Source organism: Synchiropus splendidus, chromosome 8, assembly GCF_027744825.2.
Source record: "Synchiropus splendidus isolate RoL2022-P1 chromosome 8, RoL_Sspl_1.0, whole genome shotgun sequence".
In the NCBI taxonomy this organism is placed as follows: Eukaryota; Metazoa; Chordata; class Actinopteri; order Syngnathiformes; family Callionymidae; genus Synchiropus; species Synchiropus splendidus.
The window spans coordinates 11,590,071-11,614,858 of record NC_071341.1 but is presented as its reverse complement, the minus strand read 5'-3'; the positions used below and the strand labels follow the sequence as shown (position 1 = coordinate 11,614,858).

At 44.3% G+C, this 24,788-nt stretch overlaps 1 protein-coding gene across 3 annotated transcripts in view; it reads left to right on the top strand.

Annotated features, from left to right (window-relative positions):
• The window catches only part of clpb (caseinolytic mitochondrial matrix peptidase chaperone subunit B), a 28,890-nt gene extending 12,506 nt beyond the window's left edge, over positions 1-16,384 (top strand). For 2 of the 3 annotated variants that reach the window (XM_053874037.1, XM_053874036.1), the window contains 11 exons: positions 1,954-2,051; positions 5,203-5,317; positions 8,897-8,974; positions 10,686-10,741; positions 10,808-10,852; positions 11,324-11,485; positions 12,115-12,271; positions 12,425-12,498; positions 12,583-12,702; positions 13,462-13,566; positions 14,636-16,381. In XM_053874037.1, coding sequence (XP_053730012.1) covers positions 1,954-2,051; positions 5,203-5,317; positions 8,897-8,974; positions 10,686-10,741; positions 10,808-10,852; positions 11,324-11,485; positions 12,115-12,271; positions 12,425-12,498; positions 12,583-12,702; positions 13,462-13,566; positions 14,636-14,833 — 1,208 coding nt within the window. In that variant the 3' untranslated portion in view covers positions 14,834-16,381. Of the gene's footprint in view, positions 1-1,953; positions 2,052-5,202; positions 5,318-8,896; positions 8,975-10,685; positions 10,742-10,807; positions 10,853-11,323; positions 11,486-12,114; positions 12,272-12,424; positions 12,499-12,582; positions 12,703-13,461; positions 13,567-14,635 lie in introns of all 3 variants that reach the window. The other variant, XM_053874038.1, reaches the window with a different exon arrangement.
• The last annotated feature ends 8,404 nt before the right edge of the window (positions 16,385-24,788 follow it).

Below are 24,788 nucleotides of genomic sequence, written 5' to 3'. Positions count from 1 at the left end.
CATCCAAAGCTGTGTCTGTCCCTCCCATCTCACCCGGCCTCTCTGAGCTCGGCACACTTAAACAAATCACCCAGTCTAACTTGATCAAATGTTCTGCAGAGGCATTTTTGAATTAAGAAGGTAAGAAATTTTGCAAAATACAGACATTTGTTTTAAAACAATCAGATTAAAGACAGAGTTCTGCTGCTTCTTGTCTGACGGGACCATTGCTCGGTTGGCGCCACCATCACGGCCAATTACGATCATGACATCACACTTTCTCGGTGGCACAGCGCCGTGCATGTGTGTGAAAGAACAAAATGGATGTTTTACCGCAAGTTTCATTATTCTGATGGAGTGCTTGTTGTTTTGGCCTCTTATCTTTGCCCTTCATCCCTTCCATCTTCCTGTGTTCTCATCATTAAAAAAAAGCCTATAACATGTTCTAGCTTCAGGACATTAGTTCTTATTTGGTTGTGAGTTTGTCATCTTTTACCACAAAGTGTGTGTATATCATGCCTTGTTATTTCCCCTGTGCTCGTGTGTGTCCGTGTTACCTCGGTAGCCCTGGGTTTGCTCTTTTGGCCTTAGCCGGCCCTGCACTCACACTTCCATCCATCACAGTCCGCGGGCCCGCCCTCGGGCCCATGCGGTCCCTCACGCTACCTGCAACGACTCTCCGGCTTGTCCCCGAGCTGCACATCAGGACTGTAGCCAGAGGCGCTCAGTAATGGACAGCTCTGTAGGTGGTAGGAGCCCAGAAGAGACACACATGCACACCGACGCACACAATACAGAAACAAGGACTCACATGCATGCACAAAGAGCAGCAGGGGCTCTTTCCCACCAGCTGCAGTGAAAGAGAGGGAGGAGGAAATGGTAAAGGGGAGGGCACCCCTAATAGGCATAACTAAAGTACTCCTAATGAAGGGATCCTGTGGGTGCGACTGTGTGTGTATCCCTGAGTGTTGTTAGTGTTGATCCTGTTATAAAGTGCCGTGGCCCAGAGGGTTGGCCAGATATTAAAGCCCTAAATGATGCTATTTATTATGTCCACGGTGTGTGTGTTGAGTGTGTGGTTTATTGCTTTCCTCCCTCATGTTTTTGGTGGGTGACAGTGGGACGTTTGGCTATATTGTTGTGAGGATCGATGAACTGCTCTGAATTTTCGGGGCTCCTGGTGATGATTAGCCTTTGTGGTCAGTGCTCAGCATCAATATCGATTCAGCACTGGGATGTTTCTGAATGTTTCCCTTTCAGAAATGTTTTGGGTGGATAGATTTGGGGTTAACCACATGAGCTTTAATCGGCACCCTCACATTTTAAAGTGACAAATATGGAAAATGAAACATCAAAATATTCTTTTTGCACATCCTACAAAGTGCAATATTGTACTTTTTTTTTCATTAGAATTCTGAAAACTAGTACAAAAATAAACGCAGGTGAAGGAACGCAACCGGCGACATCGGGTCAGGGCAGAAGGCACCGTTAACTATGCTCACTGACAAGCCCTTCACTGGCACACTCCGCACACGCTGGGTCTTTGTGTTTAACTTACACAATCAAACACAAGCCTTCTTCCGTTTGACCTCCTCCTGTTGAGGCTGTCTGCTTCCGTGCAGCCTGCAACATCCTACAGTGCAGATTATAGATTGTGTGATGGAAGCAGACGGTGACGTGCGGGTGCAGAGGTCAGAGTGTGTTATTGGCACGTGTGGCAGATATGAAACCCCCTACAGGGTCATTGCATGGTCCTTCTGCCTCTCTGCAGTTAGTTTGAGTGACCCCTGAACCCGCATGACCTCTCACCTCTACTATGACTTATTCAATCTGTGTTTCTAACCTGCTTCGGAGGATGGCAGCAATACTGCGTGTCCATTACACGATTCAAAAGACAGTAATCATTCACAGTATTTTTTCATATCCAAGTAGAATATTTCTGTGTCTAAGTGTCTGTTTTGTCGACAATCACAGGTGCCAATCCTCTGAAGACAAATGGTCTGGGACACACAGCACGAGCCTATGCAAAAGAGGGAGAAGTCAGCGGCTTACTACAGGAGTGGGAAGGAAAGGTACGTCTCAGTAATTGTAGGTGAATATTTCATCTTTTGTTAAAATGCTGTTCTCACACGGTGTATAATTGCAGCATAAGTTCCTTTCATGTATACTAATGTTTGGATTGTGGTGTCCTGTGGCACGTTCTGGATGACTCAGCATCATTCATCTGGCAGACATCTGTGACACCTACTGACTACTGACACAAACTCATCAGGAGGTCTGTGCCTCCCTCTGAATGAGTGACAGGTGCTTTGACTATTAAAGATGTGGAAGCTGTTGGAGGTTAAATGGGGTTAAAACCGTGTGCTGCAATATATAAATGTTACATGGGCAAACTTAAGAATGTGTGAAGTCATGTCACTGGGCACAATGAATTATGGGGGAATTATTCATTATTATGTAGCCATCTAAATGGATCAAGTAAACCAAAGTCTACATTGGACAATATGACGTTGTCTGGTGGACGACATGTTTTTCCATTACTTCATCAATACATAAGAAAGTGTCAATACGATAAAAAGTGCGATTAAAGATGCTTGTGCCGCTCCTTACTAATGATTCTATTCATCTCCAGGCAAATATATTTATTAAATATTTAATGGATCTGCTTTTAGACTGACAGAAAAGAGTTCATATGTGAACAATTTTGATTTTTTTATGATCTTAAATGTCCCACATATATATATATATATATATATATATATATATATATATATATATATATATATATATATATATATATATATATATATATATATATATATATATATATATATATATATATGTATGTATGAATGAGAGTGTTGTGTATGTTGTCGTCACTAAAGACATTCATGCAACTCTTGAGTGGAGTCATTGGAGAATCAGGCGCATATATTTTTACCTTCAGATAAATTCAGTTTGCAACCCAAAAGTGTCTTTATTGCAGTTCACAAAATGGTGATGAAGCCAATAAGCTTTTGAAGCTTTAAAGCAAGCTGATATGTTACGCTTATTTATTCCAATGAGGAGAAGCGAGATGGCAAAATGAGATTGCTGCAAGTTGCAATAATGGATATTGGTGGCTTAAATATTCAAGGTCAAGTTCACAAAGTAGAAGAGAATTGGTTGAAGTACTGGCAGAATGGAGTGGTCCTATCGGAGTAAGTGGGTGTTTGGGCTCTCTGTGCATTGGTGTCCACAGAGAGAGGGGATTGGAAGTCTTAGCATATATCAATTCCATGCAGGTAGAGCGAATACTGGATCATTTGAACGCAACGCTTAGGTGGAATGGCTTTGGAAGGGAAGAAGGGAAAAGTGAGAAGAGTTATGTGCACAATGAGAGAATGCAAGTGGCCGGCGGGTCAAGTGGAGCTTCTGTAGTGACTTCCTATATGGTTGGATATTAATGGAAGATGGGATGGAAGGAGATGGAGGGTTTCTTGAATAAAACTCAAGTTATCCATAGTTATCTCCAGGCGTGACAGCCGGCCACAGCTAAGCAAGATGGAGAGAGAGAATAAACAGGTCTCCTCCACTGCAGGCTGAAAACGTACAATCTGCTAGACGAAGAGGAGACGATGGAATGAGTCGTCGATGAGCTGCAGGAAAGGGGGTGTAATTAAAGACAGAGAGAGGGGAAATCAGGGGGATGATACAAGATGGAAAGAGGTGAGTTTTAATAATGGAGAGATTCAGAGGAAGCGTGCAATCAGACGGACTGGAAGCTAATCTGATGCTAAATAGGAAGGAACTTGCAGATGAATGCCCATTGTTGATGGAAAGCGGTTATAAATACGGAACTTAATCCTCAGTTATTTGAATCTGAGCTGTAAGAGTTATTGATAAAACACATAAATCTGTCTGGTGTGGCAGCCGCATCCGACACTGCATCTTTGGTCCCGGATCCTTTTACGGACGACACCAGACGTCCACCTGAAACTAGTGTTTTGGCTAGTCCTGACATCTGTTCCTCTAGGTGATAATGAAAGCTCAATGTAATAGATTTTTAAAATGTCATTTTCTGTTATACCAAACCGTGTTTTTTAAACCAGCCCCAAATGTTAAAAAGCCTATTCAAAACTGAATTTAGAGTTGACAGAGATTGTTCACCTCCCTTTAGACCACAGAAAAGACTTTACCCACACGCAGGCCTCCAGGGTTCTGATTTGGACCACTGTCTCGGTACCAGATGGAAATCAACGTAGTTTAGTTTTCCTGTCCAGTGCATTGGTTCTTCCTCTCCACCCTACATATGACCTATGAGTTATCGAGGATGGAAGGAAATAATTTAGCACTGTTTTCACCGTCTGACTAGCATACCTAAAGCAAAGGTCAGCATGAATCACTACAACAAAACAGCTTCATGCGTCTTGTCTGGCTATTCTTAAAAACAAAATACTTCAGAGGAAGCCGCTTCAAGGTCTGTAAACAAGAGGAACTGTAATAGACCCTCAATTCAGATAAGTGGACCAAAATGTCAAAAGGTCTTAATGGTGCATCACTGCAGGGCCGAGGCATCAGTCATTAGCTCTCCAGTGGTCTTTTTCATTCCATTTGCTTCACCGCCAAGTGCATGCATCAGATGTTTTAGGCTACTATTGCAACAACACTTCATCAGTCAGGTAAAAGTGAGCAGCGTCTTTTTGGACTAAGGAGGTTTGGCCTCTCACTCTTTCCATCTCACAGTAACTGGTACTGATACCACCAGGAGAAAAGCAGTAACCATCTCCATCCACTTAGCAGAAGTCGAGTTGCAAAGTCAGCAGTCATAGACTTCCAACTTCACAGAACCACCTCCAGCTTTTTAGGGGTAGGTTGACCAGTCATGAGATTTAATCTTTATCTGGCACAAAATGCACCAGCCTCTCACCAAGAGGCATCTGATGGGCATCCTGAGGAGGTGACTCCGGTCTATTACCTCTAGTGTTTGACAAACACAAGGCCTGTGAGCAAGATATTCTACCTCAAGTCCAAGGTCATGGACTAAGAACTATCCCTCTCCCATGTTGGCACTTTGAAATGGTGCCGAGATGATGGGCTTTTTCTGAGTGGACCCATTCAGAGACATCACCATTGAGACCTACAATGGACGGAATCTTGCCTGGCATTCAAATACCTGGTGAACGTAAACCCCAATGGTTCTTCCTTGCCCCTCCTGAGCACATGTTGTCTTTCTTCATCCAGTTTCAGGAGGCCCAGGCTCGCAGGGAGGCAGCGGAGAGAAGGAGGTTTCCCCTGGAGAGGAGGCTGAAGGAGCATATCATTGGACAGGAGGGAGCCATCAACACTGTAGCTTCAGGTAAACACAAACAAAGACTTAGGTAATCCATTCAGCATGCAAACAGCCCTTTCCCCCGTTTGTTTACCCTTTGCACTTTTTCATCAGCCTGCCGTCTATCCTCTCGCTCTCCTCCAGCAGTGGGTGGGTTAAAGCAGACTGGCTGAGGCTCTAATTGGTTAATTGTGATGAATGAGCTGTCTGTCAGACGTACACAGGTGCTGCGTGTGTGCGACAGCTGAAGAGGCCAAGCTTGGAGTCGCCCCCTAACCAAATTACAGCAGAAGGAGACATACTACTGTAACCTCCAGCCCCCACCCCATATCCCCTCCCTCCTTACAAGCACCCCCTCGCTCACTTTTCAGATTTATTTTTATCTTTATCAGGCTCACTACGTCTTTTCCTCCATTATTGCTGCTTCTCTGCAGAAAGGACAGGAGGAAAGTGTTGAGACAACAAGACTACAGTGTCAAAATCCGAAGAGTGAGAGTGCAGCACTGAGAGAAGAAGAAGAGGCGGGCGGATGAGTTAGAGCACAATAACGCAGCAGACAGTAAAGAGCTGATATTACACCAGGCATCCATGGAGGCCGTGTATTGATCCGCACACGAGTGCGTGTAAAGATTCTGCAGTTCAGACTGAAGCCGTGTTTTATTTTTATGTTCCTGGATGCTTTCTTTGTAGATTTGTGAACATAATCAACTCCTCTCCCAGATGAGAACTGATATTATAATGTGAGCTGCCTTTCTGGAAACAAATGGCACCGGGTATTTATAATCACCGGAGCCAGCGAGTCATTAATCTCCCAGTTTCCAAAATCCCCCTCCCCACTGATAGCTGCACAAACAGGCTTGCAACTGTAGACCTGAAAGATGTATAAAGGCGCCGTGATTCTCGCTCACACTAGCGGATTTTTGCATTAGCAGTACAACAAGAGGGAGCAGAGGTCTTTGCCAAGGTGATAAATGATTGCTGTCGTTATGGCAATTTGTTCTGAGAGCCGCCGAGGAGCTCATGACATTGATAAAGAAGCACTTTATTGATCCAGCAGAGATATTGAAGTTAATATATCACAAAGCCACTGGAAGAGAGGGCAGGACCATGAGAGAGGCAGACAAATGACCACATGATTCACCTGTAGTTCATTGTCACTGGAAGTATCGTTGGGTGGTATTGGCTAGTCGTATGATCCGTATATATTAATATAGAAACAGTCTGGATTTCTGAGGTATGGTCTGTGACTGACCCTACTGGTTTTGTGTGTTTTTAAGTGAAGTATTGAGATACCTTTTCATTGGTTTCTTATGATGACAGCCCAAACCACCTGAGAACTATTTGGTACACCCCAAAATTTTACACAACAAGACATTATCATAGACTAAGACAGTGCCTCAAAATGCGGGTGCAGACACTATGAATTATTATAAAAGATCATCATACAATCCACTTAAGCATAGTAGCAATGTTTGCAAGATACTCTCATAAACCTTTAGTCCTGGTAATGCTGGTACATTTCTTAGTTATGTTGAGTAGCCGCCAGTTTGAGGGCAAAAGAAATGACGCAAATCCACAACAACCCCTTTAAAAACACAAGAAAAAAACATGTAAGCCAGTAAATCAATATAATAAAATTAAGATGTGCCTGTTCATTTCACTCAAGAACAAAAATCGTATTTGCTTCAGGAAAGAATTCATTGCACCAGAATTATTGGTTATCTTGAGTACTCAACCAATAACACAAATAGAAAAAAATATATATTTTAAAAAGGTGAGAGAAATAGTTTTTTTTGTTCGTTTTTTTATTGCTCTTTTGTCCGAAGCATCCTGAAACTACTCATGATGAACATGTGGCCTGCAGGCCGATATGGACAGAGATACAAACCCACACTTGCACAGGAAGGAGGCTGAATTGATCCAGGTTTAGCTCTCAGGGCTAAGAGTTATTGAAGAGAATCATCCCGCCGTAATCATGTTAGAGCCAACCAGACCTGCCCAACACGCACTGCTGTGTGTGTGCGTGCATGGATGTATGTGTGATTTGGAAGGCCCTTTCATTTGTTTTGTGTCTCCTTCCTTTCCTTGTTGTTGTCAGGGGTCCGCGGAGAAATGTCAATGTGCCCTTCTGTCAAAGTCGCTCTCAATCAGCTAAAAGACGCACCGACACGCAGAAGGTTACGCTGTCATTCACACAGCCATTGATAACGCAGACGGAGCTCCGGAGCCCTTCTTGTCACTTCTCATCTGGGTGTCCATCTCTGACACGCTCGTTTGTTTCTCTACCTCATGTTCCGTTTCCTTATCTCACTCGCTCCTCCTAATCTCTCCCTGCATCCTTCTCTTCTCCTCTTTCCTCCCATTATCTGTGCTCTTCTCCCTGCACTTCTGTGTCATCTCTCCATCTCGCTGCCCCTTTCCACCTCTGCTTCCCTTCTCCTGCCAAGTCTGTATGATAATCAGCTATTAGTAGCTGGATTAACACTCATTTTGTGTCAGTCATATGGGATTATTCAGATGCTTTAACAACACAAAGTATTCTTGCCTTGCATTTCAATGTGACATATTCACCCATCTGCAGACACTGGAGGGAAATGCGGGTGTTGCATTGAGTTTGCCTCCCTATTACAACTTTTGAAAAACACTGCTACTTAGTTAGATTTCATCAAATGTAATGTTGTCCACAAATACGTATAAAGGGACTGTGTTAGAGATGTGAACAAATACATTTGCTGGGTAGTTTAGGATGCACAGAGAGCGCTCAAACTGCGTGTGTATGCCCATTTCAAGTTTTTTGCTGTCTCACTCTGAACCCTCAAGAGGTCCTCAAGTCTTTCAGCCCCTTGTCTATCTCAGGACAAACTCACTCACCAACTTACTACACTGCAAAATAGTATATCAGATACACCCGCTCTTTTGTCACCGAGATTTGCCTGATTTGACTCTGTTTGTTTGCAGTCACTTCTGACTATTTGATTGTGGGTATCACGTCCCCGCTGCCAGCTGACTTGGTGAAGCCCTGCTTGTCTGGCTTCCTGCTTCGGCCGCAGCCTCTCAACAGGGTCAGAATTGGATGAAATTTTGCTCGTGTCTGCTTGTTCGTCGAGTGGCCCAAACCACGGCCAAATCCACGGCTCCCTTCACTCTGCTCCAGCTCATCATCTTGTCTTTGTGTATGTGTGCGAGTGTGGTTGCTGGGGTGATGGCAGGGCTGGGTAGGCACTCCTCTTTAAGCGAGCGTATGTGTGCGAGGCTGCAATCCATGCTAAACTGATTTTGCCATGGCCGCGCCAGGGAGGCTAACACAATTACCGCTGGCTAATGGCCCCACTGACTGCGGGGGGAGGAGAGGCATTGTGGGTATATTTCTGTAGGTCTCTCATCCTGCTCTCCTGCTCTGTTTTCTCTCTCCTTGTTTTTCCACCAAATGTCTCTGACCCTTCTCTCATCCCTGCCCTCCCACTCCTTTATCATAGTTTCTGGGATACCAGCCGCCCTCGGGTCAGCTTAGTCTGCCCAAACTTCTTGCTCAAGCAAAGTCAACAAATGCAAATGATCGAGATAATGGTCCTCTTTTCTTCCCCTTGTTTTCTCTTCACTCTGCAGCCATCAGGAGGAAGGAGAATGGTTGGTACGATGAAGAGCACCCTCTCGTATTCCTCTTCCTCGGCTCTTCGGGAATCGGTAAATGACTCTCTCAACCTTTACTCCCAAAAAACTCTTCAGCTTCTGCCAAAATAAACAGAGACTCACTGCAAATAGCAGTTAGCTGAGTCTGGTTCATTTGATTTTCTCATCCTCCTTTGGTGATTGAAAGGCAAAGGTAAACATTGTTGCCTTTATCTTACTTTTTACATCATTAACTCTGGATTTGGAACAATAAATGTTTGTTGAGGTTCTCGTTCAATCTAGTACTAATGGAGGGTTAAAATGAGGTATAGGCCTGAATGAAAACTGACCCCCTAGTATGTGCACAATAAAATACATGCTCACAAAATCACACAATTCTAATGTCCATGTAATTGCACACATAAGAGTGGACTCCTGAAATCCTTACTCAGCCATTTCAGATTCACAGTAAATTTTGATTCATATTATAGGAGTTGTTTTTGTTGCAGTGTATTATGGGTTTGCCTATGTGATAGGGTCCATGGGGTGGGCTGGCGCTGTGTGTCCCAGATAGGCCCGACACACTACCACAAACATTTTTGAGGGAAAAAAAGCAATAATTCTGCAACATTTTTTCTCAAAATCTCACTTATTAGGAGATATCCTGCAGTGTAAATGCACAAATGTTGCTGGTAGTGAAACAAAATATATGCGAGCACGAGATATTTTCAGACTTGCATAGAGAGCATGGGTATGTTACTTTGTTTTGGAAGTGATCAACTATTAGACCCAGATTACGCTTGGTTCTACAGAATATGTGTCAAACTCAAGGCCCAGTAAGTCATTTTTGAAAGCTCGACAAGATATGTTGGCTAAGAATTGAATTACCTACTAACAAAAACCGATCACCTTCAAATGCAGGTTGATATCATGACCCATGATACCATGCCATTTAAAGGGTGTCTTTTAGAAAGCAGAGATTATGAATGTCAATGATTCATCTGCAAACCACAGAGATATGCTAATGTTAGCCTCTGCTAATTAAAATGGAAACCAAGAGCACATTCTGTTCGAACTTCTATTCTGGGTTTAAACTTTGCTCCCGATGCATGTGTGTGTTTTGATCGTAATGTTTATATCATAGGTTGCTGTTTATGCACTGCTTGATGTCCCTTTACGTTTCACTCACTCACTTGTCAAAACCAAAATCAGTCATTTATTTTTGTGTGAAAGTACATAAATAAATGCTGGGATTGCATCACTGCTGTGTTCAGATCTGGTGTTAATTTTGGGTTGATGACATTTAAGCGGTGAGAGGGGAATGATATGGGCGGGATAGATGAGCCTAAAAGATGGGGATGATGAAATGACAGGCCTGAGAGATGGATGAAGGAGAGATGGTGTTCATATTCTCTGTTGCCTTCAGCTACTGGCACTGGCCATGAGACATCAATATTAAACACACCAACAAGACACACACACACTGTCATCGCACCCATATGCATACCAAACACCAGACATCAATATCATATATGAGCATTTATATGCAGAATATTTTACAGACAAACATAATGTGAGCTCCTGGAGATGATTGAAAGCTTCTTCTCAGTGGAGTCTGGGAATTAGGCCAGCACTTAGAGCAAGACGTCTGTCTGTCTGTCAGAAATGAGTAAGCTTGTTTTCTCCAGGAAATCTGCTTCACTGCGCGGAGGATGCTTTTTGAACCGCAAGGTTTTTGAAAGGTAAATTATTTTCAAAAAGTTCCTTCTGTTTCTCTGACTGATAGGGAAGACGGAGTTGGCCAAACAGGTGGCTCGCTACATGCACAAGGACGTCAAGAAGGTAGTGTCACGTGTTGTTGTAGTGTGGAATAATGGAAGTGAAAATGGCCTGTTTGTGTTGTCCCAGGGTTTCATCAGAATGGATATGTCGGAATTCCAGGAAAAACATGAGGTATGGTCACGATTCTTCCTACCGAGATCTGAGATGTAAAACAATATTTGACACGGCTAAGTAGTGCATTTACATTAATAGGCGAGTGAAAGGTCTTGTTTGCAAAAGGAGTAAATCTGTTTATCGTTATGTGCTATGAATATTTGCAAGCGCCATGAGAGCTTTAAGTATCTCTACATCCATCACATATGGTTATATGAGGGTCGCAGGGGCAGCAGTTGGAGCAAAGATGTCCAGACCTCCCTCTCAGCTGCTTCATTCAGTGGACAGCAGTGAGACAATTTCTCCAGTGGCTCACAGCTCAGCTTTTCCTCCCCCGTGACAGACAAACCCAACAGGACGTAGGCGCTACAGCATGACTTTTAAACAAAAATATGTTTACATTTATACATTTTCAGTTAGCCACAGCGTTCATGTTTAAATTGGCTTTGTGTGGTTTGTGAAGTGTCTTCATGTTGCTAACTATCGCAGGTTGCAAAGTTCATCGGCTCCCCGCCTGGCTACGTGGGGCATGAGGAAGGAGGTCAGCTGACCAAGCAGTTGCGAGCGTGCCCCAATGCTGTCGTGCTCTTTGATGAAGTGGACAAAGCCCACCCTGATGTGCTAACCATCATGCTGCAGCTCTTTGATGAGGTGATCCCAAATATCTTCATATATCGTAAATTCCAGACTAAAGAGGACAGTGGAATATTAGCCACACCCACTAAATTTAAGAAGGAAAATAGATCTTGTTCATATATAAGCTGCACCGGTCTGTAAGCTGCGGGTGCAGTGGTGCAGTCTGCACCGTAGAAAGGTCAGTGGTGCACCCGGCTTAAAAATGCTCGAGGATCAGTTCTAAACTAGTTTTGAAAATGGGATCCAGCATTGAGACTGACTCATGAAACAAATTTGGCAATGTTCTGAACTTGAATCATGAACACTTCACATCTTTTATTTACATTAAATCGCTCGAAATGCACTGTTTTCGCCTGCATGTCTGAAGTTCTGACGCCACAGCTGGTCTCGGCTGCTTCTTCTTGTCTCCGGTCCTCCAGGAGATCGGCTCTGTTGGCATAGGTGAAACAGTGCATTTTAAGGTATAGTTTTGGCAGCATGATGCTCTTTAACCTGTGAAAATCCATATATTAGCCGCGTCTTTGTATAAGCTGCAGGGCTCAGACTGCGAGAAAAAAGTAGCGACTTTTGGTCCAAAAATTACGGTACTCTGAACCTAAACTGTGAGCTTGGACGTCGAATAATAGTGTTTGTTGTCCTCTCAGGGTCGTCTTACAGATGGGAAAGGAAAGACGATAGAGTGTAAAGATGCCATCTTCATCATGACTTCAAATGTAGCAAGCGATGAAATCGCCCAGCACGGACTGCAGCTTCGACAGGAAGCCGAGGAGGTCAGCCGCAGGAAGCTGGCAGATAAACTTGGTGAGAGAAACAAGCACACGGCTCCAGTCTGAAGGTCCAATTAGATTGATGCTTTGAACTGCTCCTCCGTGAACAGCGTTATTTTGTTGCTTAATTAATCATCTCTTAAAGTGAGGAGAAAAAAAAAAGATGGATTTTCGTTTGGTTCAACAGAGGACGTTCAGAAGGGAGATGACATCAAGATCTCCAGACATTTCAAAGAATCTGTGATCCAGCCCATCCTGAAGGTTTCACACAGCACCACACACACTTCCCCTGTAGGAGTCACGAGTCATTCACACGCTGGTTGCCTCTGCTTTGGTCCCCGTCAGGCTCATTTCCGGAGGGACGAGTTTCTTGGACGGATCAATGAAATTGTTTACTTCCTGCCGTTCTGCCACTCGGAGCTACTACAGCTGGTCAGCAAAGAGCTCAAGTTCTGGGCCAAGAAGGTAGACGCACATGCATGTGTCGGACATATGTTTGGATCTTACAGAAGGGTGTCTGTCTGGAGTAAATATTTGATCATATATGAAGTTTTCTGAGAAGATACATTTACAACTCTTGTGTTTGACCACATTATTTTTATTTATTTCCTATTTATTTTTGGGGATGTGGTGGGACTCAAGATCTCCTGCTCATGAATAAGATGAGTCTCTGTGGGATCCTGCATCCATGCTGTTGGTGAAGCACACAAGGCCTTCGCACTGGTCCCGAGCAGCAAACAGATCAATATCATGTGCCACTGTGACTCACTATAATGTGATTACAGCGTTTAACATGTGGAGCCTTCGTCAATATTTAATTATTAATATGAGTGCTGCTGCCGTCCTGTCAGGGCGACGTGGACCTCCGGCTGGGAGGACCTCCTCGTGCGTAACCACCGCAGCCTCTTCCTGTAACTGGCTGCTCATCATTTAAGAATATGAATCAGTAGTGAAGTCTCCATGATGTGCTGTTATTAGTCTGCAGCTCTCCAGAGCAAAACAAAGTGTCTTGTTCATGGAGAGACACGTTAACAGCAGCAGCTAAATGAGCAGGACTGATCGCTGCTATTGATCTGTGTTTGGCTCAAATGCATAAGGGGCTGTGCATTAGAGTCGCCGGACATTGGGCCTGTCAGGAGCTTCTCCTGCTGTTTCTCTGTTTTCCTCAACTTTTAGGATTTACTTGACTTTTTTTTTTTTTTACTTTATTTTAATGGTCCTCAGGCAAAGCAGAGACATGACATCACATTGCAGTGGGATCGGCCGGTCCTGGATCTGTTAGCAGGAGGTTATAACATGCACTATGGGGCCCGGTCCATTAAATACGAGGTACTTTACACACTCTCTCACTCAGCCTCAATGCCTCTAGTGTGGGGTGTCACATGAGTGCAGTTTAAAGGGGACGGAGCTCACACTATGGTATACATGAGACACTTCGAAGTGTCTCCGGCGGAGTTTAATATTTACTTCAAACAAAGCACAGAGAAAAGAGTACAGGATATGACTGCCACCTCATCTCCTACTAGGCAAGTCATCATGGGGTTGGCATCTCTGTTTGGTCCTTAGATTTGTCAGTTTGGGTCATATACTTGGAATCGTAAACATCATGCCACTTATAAAAACACATTCCTCAGTTCACACTGCTGCCTCGTGGTGAGAGCAGGGAGCAAGTGGAAGATGAGCAAGAGAGGAATGAAGGTTAGTTGTAGTGAGACTGAATAGATGTGTGTGAATGAGAGGGACTCAAATGGACGGGTGAAGTTACAGGATACAGAGATAAAGAAGGTGGGGGATTTGAAGTACTGAGGTTCCACTGTCCAGGGCAATGGAGAGTGTGAGAAAGAGGTGAAGAAGCGGGTGCAGGCAGGATGGAATCATTGGAGAAAAGTGCCAGGTGTGATGTGTGACAAAAGGTTGTCGCCAAGGATGAAAGGGAAGGTGTACACAACTGTGGTCAGGCCAGCAATGTTGTATGGTTTGGAAACAGTGGCACTGAGGACAAGACAGGAGGCAGAGCTGGAGGTAGAAGAGATGAAGCTTCTCTCTGGGAGTGAGCAGGAGGGATAGGATCAGAGGGACAGCACATGTGCTCAGGTGTTTAGGAGACAAAGTCAGGGAGGCTAGATGGAGATGGTTTGGGCATGTACAGAGGAGAGCGAGCCAGTACATTGGTAAGAAGATGTTGAGGTTGGAACTGCCAGGCAGAAGGTGGAGAGGAAGGTCAAAGAGGAGATTGATGAAGGTGGTGAAGGAGGACATGAGGCCACCCCTGAAGAGAGAAGCTGAAAGAGAAAGAAGAGTAAACACTGCTGCCCCAAGTGCTGCTAAGATAGTCAACATTTTCATGATGGAAATATCAAGCACATTTTGTTAAACTGAACGTCTCTCTGCGCGTCAGGTTGAGCGGCGGGTTGTAAACCAGCTGGCCGCTGCCTACGAGCAGGAGCTGCTGCCCAAAGGCTGCACCCTTCGTCTCTGTGTCCAGTCAGAAGGTCAGGAGGAACAGAGTGCGCCCAGTCTCCGCCTGGAGGTGGTGGGAGAGGACAGCTCATCCCGAACACTGGACATCCGTCCTCCTCTCAGTCCAGAACACTGACGCACATCACCCTCGTCATTGGGAGAAGACGTTTCCCGGAGAAGTACCTCACAACATCACTGCCTCTCGGTTTGACCTGCAATATTCACGCACATAACCACTCATATTGCTGCGAAGGGCTCAGACGGAGTAGTGGGCAGGACGAATGAGAAAAACTTTGTCTAATGCTTCTTCTTGAAGTCCTGACAGTGATTTTCTCTGACATTCCTTTTTGAAATCCAATGAAAAACGGGTTATGTAACCTTTTAAACCACAGTTTAAACAGATAATAACAATGAATTGAGATGCTTGCACATTGCGTGGCATTTCAAAGTGCTAAAATAAGCTCTGAAAGAAGTACACTGGCCAGAATATCACACATCATAGAGGGAAAAGCTGTTCTTTCTTGGCCAATGGTTTAGTATATGCATATGGAGGAACAAACAAACATAGTAGTGTTAATGTGCTAAACCAAATAATGCTCATGCCAGTCCTCATCTGTGCATCTACACCAGCCATCTTTTCCTCTTGAACAGGTCAAAACTCTTTCTGACCAAAGAAAGAAAGATGAAACACGTTGAACTCAATTATTCACTTTGTGGTGCAATATTTGAGCTGGTCACACCACGATAGTCAAGAGCAAAAGGATTATAAGAAATAATATTTAAACAGTGCTATGTTAAATTAAAGATGGAATTGTGACAGTGGCCCCAGAGACTGTGCAGCACCTCATCTGTGAGCTTTTGAAAAGGTTCACGATTAGCTGTTGTAGCTCGTGATTGTGTTACATTAGAAATGATGTTGTAACATAGTTTCATATTTATTAAAGAAATCTATTTGAGAGAACACGTTCTGCCTCGTAACGTGCGGAGAGTCTTGTGTCATAGACCAAAGATTGTTTGCTTCAGACGCCTGCATGTTCACTTTCAGTCTGTCGTGCAGGAAGCCATCACCAGCGCTGATCTATGTTTGTACACAGTCATTTCTTGCGCCGGTGGGGAGAATTACAGGCAGAAACCGGAGCCTTTGTTTGTAAAATATGGCTCGTATAACTGCCTTGTGAATTGTTTATGTTGATGCATGCTAATACGAGGCCAAATCTTGTGACATTTAGAGGAATTTAGAGGCATTAAGAAACAATATCCACTGTGTCGTGTCATAAATGTTTGAACAGCAAGTTGACAAGGCGCAAAATAATGTGCGATCCAGCCGAATCTGTCATGCTCTGCCTCTACTGTGTAAATAAAGTCATCAACATGGGGAAAAAGAAGGGATTCCTCTTGTTCGTCTGACACGCCTGATGGATGTGTGTGTGTGAGGGAGACATCAGTGCCTGGGTGGGAATCCTGCAACAAAGACGCTTGTCCACCTTGTGAGACAACATGACAGAGGAATTTCCTTGGAATGCTGCTCACTGTGGGCTCGGTGTGGGACATCAGGAGGGAGTGGAGACACACTCGCTTGGAATGAATGTTTCCCAATGGGGATGAATTAGCATGCAGGGCAAAAAAGACATCTCCCTCCTTTTACAGGACCCCCAACAGCTTCCTCCTGTCAGCTGTAGGCTACAGAAGAGGGAGATCTTTCCATCAGTTGGAATGTGATGTCAAAACTCCCAGTGTTTCCCTCTTCATTGACTGTATTGTTTCATGGCGTCACATGCAAATATTAAGCATTTTAAACCCTATTAATATTTTTTTAACATTTTCAGCTGAAGACTCCGATCTTTGAGAGAAAATAGGGATCAGTCTTAAAACAATGACAAATGAAATTTGGACCCGGATTGTTTTTGTTTTCTTTTTATTTCCACTGTAATCATTTTATATTGTAATTTAATCTTTTTATTTCTAGTACATTGTTTTTGTTTTTCTAGCAGTATAGGGTATTTTTCATGTCTGCCATAGACACATTTTAGAATTACGTTCTCACAAGTCACTTCTAAAAATGTGTATGAAATTGTGCTCTTTTCTGTTTTTCGGTGTGTTGGGTGAAATTTCTCAACTCCAGTCCATGCAAATAAATTCCACAACAAGAACTTAAGACCAGCATTTAAATAGTTAAACTGTTCTGTACTTGTGCCGGTGCTTTTACAGCCTCTATCCGCGTTCCATTGGATAAAACCTGTACTCGAGCGGCTTGTGAACATCTGGTGTGGGTGTTAGCTTTAAGCATATAAAGTACACTGTGCTTCGTTGCTAGAAAACGAACAGTTTGCACCACCTTGCTGCCTTGAAGCAAGGCGACCATCCTTGCTCACGGCTTAACAATTCCGACATCTAGCTTCCAATGAGTGTTCTCTTGCCTTCTGTCCTTTTCTATTCTTTCCACCCGACTTCTCCATCTTCAGTATCATCTTGTTTCAGCTCAGCTCTGTCATTTATCAGTCTCTGCTACACTGGAGAGACTCCACTGAGCCGGAAAGTGCTTCTGTGTTTACTGTGAAACCTCCAGGCTTTTCTCACATCGTATCTCCCGCAAACACATCTGCACTTTATGGTTTTGGGAAGTCAATCTGCCGTATGGCTCTGTGTGTGTGTGTGTATCCATTTACCCTCCCTATGGATGAAGAAGATGAAGAATAAGAGGGAGGAGAAAAGAGAAGAGGCTCTTAGTCTGTTCGTCAGGCTATTTCTGACTGCTGCCATTTCTCTGATTAGATTATGAAGAAACAGAAACCTGGCTCTCCATCCTTCCCCTCATCCCCCGCTCTCCCTCCTGATGCCTGCTCACCTTCTGCTGCCAGCTCAAGGTGCCAGAGAGAAGCGGCCCGCCGTCTTCTCTTTGTTACACTTGGAAACTCTTAAACGTGTCGCTGGGCCGAGCTCCTCTCTGTTCTTTACGTGGAGCTAATTCTCTTACAAATTTGCGGCTAATCGAGTTACGGCCAGCATTTGCCATGCAGCGACCCCGGTGATGCTGGTCCCCAGGAGACTGATGTTGACAGTGTGGGGCTGAGGAAGCAGCTGCTCCTCCGAGCTGGTGCGTGTGTGTGTGTGTGATGTGCTCAGATGTCTCTTTTTGTGTTGCAATTCTCAAAGCTACAGTATTTTGCTGTTACACAAGTTGAAATTACTCTGTCTTTACGCTGTTACTGTGCACAGACCTGCTAAGATCAGCCTCCTGTCTGCACCTGTGGGCAGCTCCTTGGGAAATGCGCCGTAACTTCACACAAGACGACACCATAATAACCGCTGTGTTGCATCTTGGGTAAATAGCGTTGGAAGCTACTTTGCTGTTGAAGCGGCTTTAAACTGAGCATTGCTCATATACAACAATTTTTGAGCAACGTGTAGCTGCAGTGAGGCTCAGGCTGATGGAAAGAAACTGCAGAATCGATCAACCTTTAACTTTCCTGGCTACCTGAGGTAAGACATGAGGAACGTCTTTATGTTTCCAAGTAAAACACTAGGCCTTTAAAGACAAGTACAGTGGAACCTCGGTTCTCGACCACAATCCGTTCCAGACAGCCGTTTGAGAAGCGATTTGGTCTAAATCTGAATTAATTTTTCCCATTACAGTGAATGGAAAAAGAAATAATGCTTTCCAAGCCTTAAAATGGACTTTTGTAGGAGTGAATGTAGAGTGTCTGCTGCAGGTGCGCTGTTCCTCTATGTGTGTGGCCGCTGCATGTGGGAGGGGTTGCCGAGTGAGTGACGTCTCTCCAGAAGTGAAGAGGTGCCCGGTGCGTGTCCAGCTCTGAATGTGCGCTTCTCTGCAGTTTGGCTGTGACAAAGTCATAAACCAAGTAACGCTCTGTCCCAGACTCGCCTCATCCCTGTCCCAGCTCCAGCCCACAACAGGACATCAAACCCTGGAGTGAGCGCTCCAGCCTCGGAGGTGTGGAGAGCGAGCACCTCCCCTGTGACACTCTACCACGGTCCAGTGTGGAGACAGGAAAGGTTTCACACCTCAATATGAAGAAAAAACAGTCAGTAAATGGAGCTAACGGGACACGTCTGCATACAGAGGCTGCGTTATACACAATAACAAAGCGCGTCGTGGATCAGCTGATCAGTCCTGGAGTTCTGGATTTTTGTTCGAAATCTGAAGAAAAAAAAATTGTACGAACTCCGATTTGTTCGAATTTCGAGACGTTCGAAAACGGAGGTACCACTTTATGTGATTGGTGTGTCCTTTCCATTTGAATGGAGAGAGGCTAATTTTAGCATAAAGCCTCTCTGTGTCTAGTTTCAAGTGTATTCCTCGACTGACAGATGCCCTGTTTTTCACCCCCGAGAAGCACTTGAGTATATCGGCTTCCATAACATCCTCCACCTGCTTACATTTCACTAAGTTACCAGACTATTGCTGCCATCTAAGAGCTCTACTTGGCGGAAAGCAGAGCTTTAATGCTGGACTTCTCAATGTTCATGTCCTTTTATTTTATTTTTTAGTTTATTTTATTTATCAGTTTATTTTTAACTTCAGTTTCAGCCAACAACACACATTCGAACCTATTGTTGGGCCACATTATGCCCCCCGGCCGTGACTTAACCTCTCCAAGTTTGAGGACTGTGGATACTCTAAGACCGAGGACCCACTTCCTGTTGCTCCAAACCCAAAGTTGTAGTCCACTTTAATGCCATGGTGCAGCGCAGTCAGGACATTTTTTAAATGAAAGAAGGTAAACCACGCATAACATGTGACTTAGATTAAAATGAAAACAGTATAAACATGATGAGGATCAGCACCTCCAAGTCTGAGGCCATGGTTCTCGATTGGAATAAGGTGGTTTCCTCTCTCCAGGTCGGGGGAGAGTTCTTGCCCCAAGTGGTGGAGTTTAAGTATCTCGGGGTCTTGTTCTCAAGTGAGGGAAAAGGGGAGCGTGAGATTGCCGCTGCTCCTCCACATGGCGAGGAACCAGCTGAGGTGGCTCGGGCATCTGATCCGGATGCCCCCTGGACGCCTCCCTGGGAGGTGTTCCGGTCATGTCCTACCGGGAGGAGACCCCGGAGAAGACCCAGGACTCGCTGGAGAGATTATGTCTCCGGTCTGGCCTGGGAACGCCTCGGGGTCCCCCGGGAAGAGCTGGAGGAGGTTTGTGCGGACCGGGAAGTTTGGGCTTCCTTGCTCCGAATGCTGCCTCCGCGATCCGACTGAATCAATCGAATGCAAAGGGGTGTCAGCGACAACTTCAAGTGGAGCGTCGGGTTTTGATCCAGTTCGGGGCCTCGAGGATCGGCTCAGGTGCAGGTGCTGAATGATGCGCGACTAGTAGCGGCTCTCCCATTATCATATCTGTCCCCGCGCTTAACGCGGGATTCTCATCCCTGTCCCTCTGCGCCGCTCCCGATCGATCCCACCTCCATTACCTCCGCAACAGAGGCTCCATCAGCTCGGTGCCGGGCAGCAAGTCCGGCTCCACCGGATACCGGGCCTGTCACGTGACGCTCCCACGGGAGACTCCGAAGAAATAAAGGACCCCCACTGTGAAGAGAGAGAGAGAGAGAGAGGGGCCCGCACCGGCCTGTCCGCCTCTCCTTTAAAGAAAAGGAACAAATCCATCGCGCCTAATTCGAACCTTGCTCAGGGACAGCTCGCGTGGCAGATTGCAGCCTAATTAGTTTAGTGGGAATTTAATTCAATTAACTTTCCACAGCTCCGCGCGCCCCGCCGTGGGCCAGAGCTCCAGATCGAATTAGCCTGTTTGGAGAGGCGCTCCGTGCGCGCGCGCAGCTGCGTGCGGGCGGGTGTGTGTGTGTGTGAGTGTGTGGGGACCTGGTTTTTATCCTAAAAAGCTTCTTTTTTTTTAAACTCTCCATTAGTCTAATACAGGTCCGAGCAGAGATGGACGCTGCATGAGAATCGCTCGCTGCGTCAGCCGCGCTCGCGTCGCGGTTCCGCTCCACTCCGCGTGCGATGGACTTTCTGTGTTCGAAGTCCTCTCATGGGCGCGTTGTCTACACAAGTATCTCCAGACGATATTTCACGTCGGATCTCTGAGCGTTTAAGGTGGCTGATTAAACTCTATACAAGAAAGTGCTCAATAAAAGACTATTACAATATACTTTCAATTCATGCTGAGCAGCACGTGACTCGCATCAAAATGCATACATTGTTTTCCTTCACCACCATAGTTGTTCTCCTTGGAGGCAGCTCAAAAGCAAAATAAAGGAGAAGACGCTTCCAGATTAAAAAAAAAAAAAAAAAAAAAAAAAAAAACATCCCTGGGAAGAGCAAAACTTGGCGCACAGTAATATTCTGACAAGAACAACCACAAAAAATTGACTTGATAAGGGCCAAATAGGATCGGATGGAATTCGGGGACACCCTGGAAAGGTCGCCAGTATCTATAATATTATTCCCTATATAGAAATGCAAGAGCTTTATACACATAAATGCACATCTGATATTAAATTCTGCAATAATAAATTGCTAATAGCCATGGCTCTTCAGAGAGTCCCTTAGCTGGGCCCCTGGAATAAGGGGCCCCAGTAGGCATCTGGACGATCACCAACCCATCATCCCACCTGTAGAAAGAAATCCAAGTCTATAGCTGTATTCAAACCCTTCAACACTAGTCACTATCACCTTTCTACATATTTCTATTTACAACTGAGAATAAATATGAAGTGGAGTTGTGCATATTTGTATTTCTCTGCATAGTGCTCTCACTTTAGCACTTCAGGATTCTATTTCAGTGATGTTTTTTATTTAAGTTAAGTAACGTGAGTGAGAGAAACCCGTGCAAGAGATAGGCTGCATTATAGTTGAGGAACTTCATATGAAGCCAAAGCTCACAATGGTTAATACATTTTGTAAACTTGCTCGCTTCTGCTAGACTGGGGGGAAATGTACAGTTCACCACACAAATAACAGTTGCGAACAACAACACTTTACTTTGTTGTTTTGAACATGCGCAGTAGAGTAAAAAACTCGAGGGCCAGACTAAACCATTTTTAAAAAGTTAAGAGCTGTCAAAGGAATTTTGCACAGCTACAGTATCTTGTATTAACTACAGACGAAGTATTGAATATTAAAACTGATTCGGAGACAATGACGCCCCAAGAATGAGTTGCCAGACTTGAAATCTCGCGCTCTGAAAATGAACCAATCCTAATGAAAAGAAGGAAAAAAAAACAATTTTGGTTCATTTTTCGTTTTCGTTCATTTGAATTAGGAATGGAAAAGATATGCGCGACATTGAAATGCCTCCAGAAACAGCTGCAAATAGCGCCATCGACTTTGGTCGCCTCCGCTCAGAGAGGATGGCGATGATCATCACTTCCAGCCAACACTCGTGCTTCCATGTTGCTCCCGCGCTAACCAGGTTAAACGCCCGCCGGTGCGTCACGGAACATTCCGCTGATTTGGGTTGGAGATGCGGAGACAGCAGCACCGGCGGGGACCCCTGGCCCCGGGCCCACTCCTCCTCATCCATCACCGGGACAATCAAATGTTCGCCGGCGGCTTCAGGCCGCTGTTAACAGCACGAGCCGTGATTTTTGATTTTATTCTGGATATCAAATCGGCTTGCGACGCGAGGGAGGAGGCGACGACACCCCCCCACCCCCTTCTCCCCCCCTCCCGATGGTCAGTCGCGCACTGACCACTTCAGCAGGCTCTTAATGCCGCATTCTGTCTGATAAACGTTTCCATTTTTCATCGTCCATCGATTGTATTACGATCGAGAAAGCACGTATTAAGCTCAATAGCACCGTAGAATTAGTACTCAGTCCTAGCACATGCACACACAATATTTTCACATGTATATTTCCCCAATCAAACCTTTTTTTTTTTTATAAAACTGATTTGCAAATATATATTTGAATTAATGAGAATTAAACGAATGACTGAATTACTGTGTTCACACAGGTTGCTATATTTGATCAGGTTTTTTTGGTTGCACCGTTTTTTTTATAATAATAATAATACCACAGAGGTGCATTTATCGTTAAAATACCGTGGTAAAATAATGTGGTTCCATCCTGTAAATAATAAATACTACATCTCCACCTTTATTTGAAAACTAAAAATGGCTAATGATCATAACATTTGAATATATTATAATTTAAAATATGCAAATGTCGTCAAGCAGCGATGAATCAAACTCGTTGGAGGTCGTTTCTCCTTTTAAAATGATTAATAAACAGCAGTGCGCCTTCGGTTTTGCAGGTGGATAAAAGGCGAGCGGCACATGGGCCGCGTTCTTCCGATGACTGATGAGGAGCTCGGGATCCCCCCCGTGACTGACAGTCTGGACGGACACCAGACCACCACCGTGAGGCCCGGGACAGGGCCGGACTGGCGCGGCTATCATTCAGCCATCCTTTAACCAGTGTGACCAGTCACCTCTGTGCGCCTCCATCCATCCATCACGCGCCTTGCGTCACTCACAAGTCGCCTTTGAGTCACCAAGTTAGTCGGGATATGAACAATCTAACGGTCACCGCAACGACTCGAATTTAAACTTATAAATCGAGTCAGCGAGGATATCTCTATTTAAATTCCATCATGCGGACGCATTGCAAACTAAATATTTGAGGATAATAAACTATCAAGGATTGCTGCGGATTTTTTCCCCTTTGACTTAACATGTTTTTGACGAATTATACTACATATAAAGTCTTAAAACAAAATATAAATAGAGGCAAACTTTATCACCACATCTCCCCCCAGTCCCTGAGCTGGACGCAGGTCCATAATCCCCGTCAGCGTCCATCTCTCAGGGACCCTGGGGGGACCATTGTGTCGCCCCGTGTTGACTCAGACGTCATGAATGCCAAAGATCCCCGTTACTGTTTCCGTCAAATGGCCCCATGAATGTAAAAGTCCAACGTTAAAGCCCGGGCAGAGGAGAGGCTCTCCCCCTGCGCCGCATGGAGCACCAAAGGGCGGATTACGGGCCCAGAAGAGTCCGCGCGGCTCTTTGAAGGGATTAGAGGGGAGATGCGTTTCAAGGAGCTAGAGTCGCTCCTGGATGCTCTTTTCAGCGGGAGGAAACTGGCCGGATGGTTCAACTTGGCAACTGTTTAAGTTTATCGGTAAACTGACCTCTGAACCCAGCAGACGGGACGTGGACACACAACAGACGGACGGGACCCAAAATAGCAGAAACAGTGGCTGCAATAGTTTTGCGCGCGAACATCCTGAGCACTATTTTTTTTTTTTTTTTCAAACTCGTTTCGAATCCACCACGACAGTCGAATGTACCGCATCATTCCATCATTGGTCGGACATCTCAACACAATACTTGAGTCGAAGGATTATTCATGTTGGATCGAGGGCACCGGAAGTGCTCAACAACAATAATAATAATCATTATCATAATACCTCATTATACTATAAAATAATTCACAAAATTTAAATTTTGTTTGCAAACTCTAGGATATTAGTTTAGCATATTACATACGAATTTGTGCGTAATTCAAGCGAAACTATATATATATATATATATATATATATATATATATATATATATATATATATATATAATATATATATATATATATATATATATATATATATATATATATATATATATATATATATATATATATATAAAATCAGTGTGTGTGTTTGTTTTTCGTTATATTTTTTCGAGATAGATAACAAAGAATATTTTATTGTTAAGTGTATGTGGTTTAAAAACAAACAAACTACCAAACATTATTATTAATTATTATATTTGTTAGTTTTTCTTTTCCAGATGGATGACAGTATAAATATGGCAAATATGGTATGAAGTATATTCAGTAAAATCCTGATCCTTAGCGACCTGGAAACAGTTTTCACGAGTACAATATAGACAGTTTAGTGTTCTTCAATGCTGGCAGAGGTGTGTTGATCATGCAGTCATGTTTACGCGCCGCTATATTTTGAGTCCGACTGAATAAATTCAATAAACTGGCTTGCTTACTTAAAAAAGAGGAAACAGGTTAGAATGAAGTTCCCACTCTCCGTGTGTGCGTGTGTCCTCTGAGTGTGTGTGAGTTGTGGGCCGCGCGGGATATGACTTATCGCACTGTATGACACG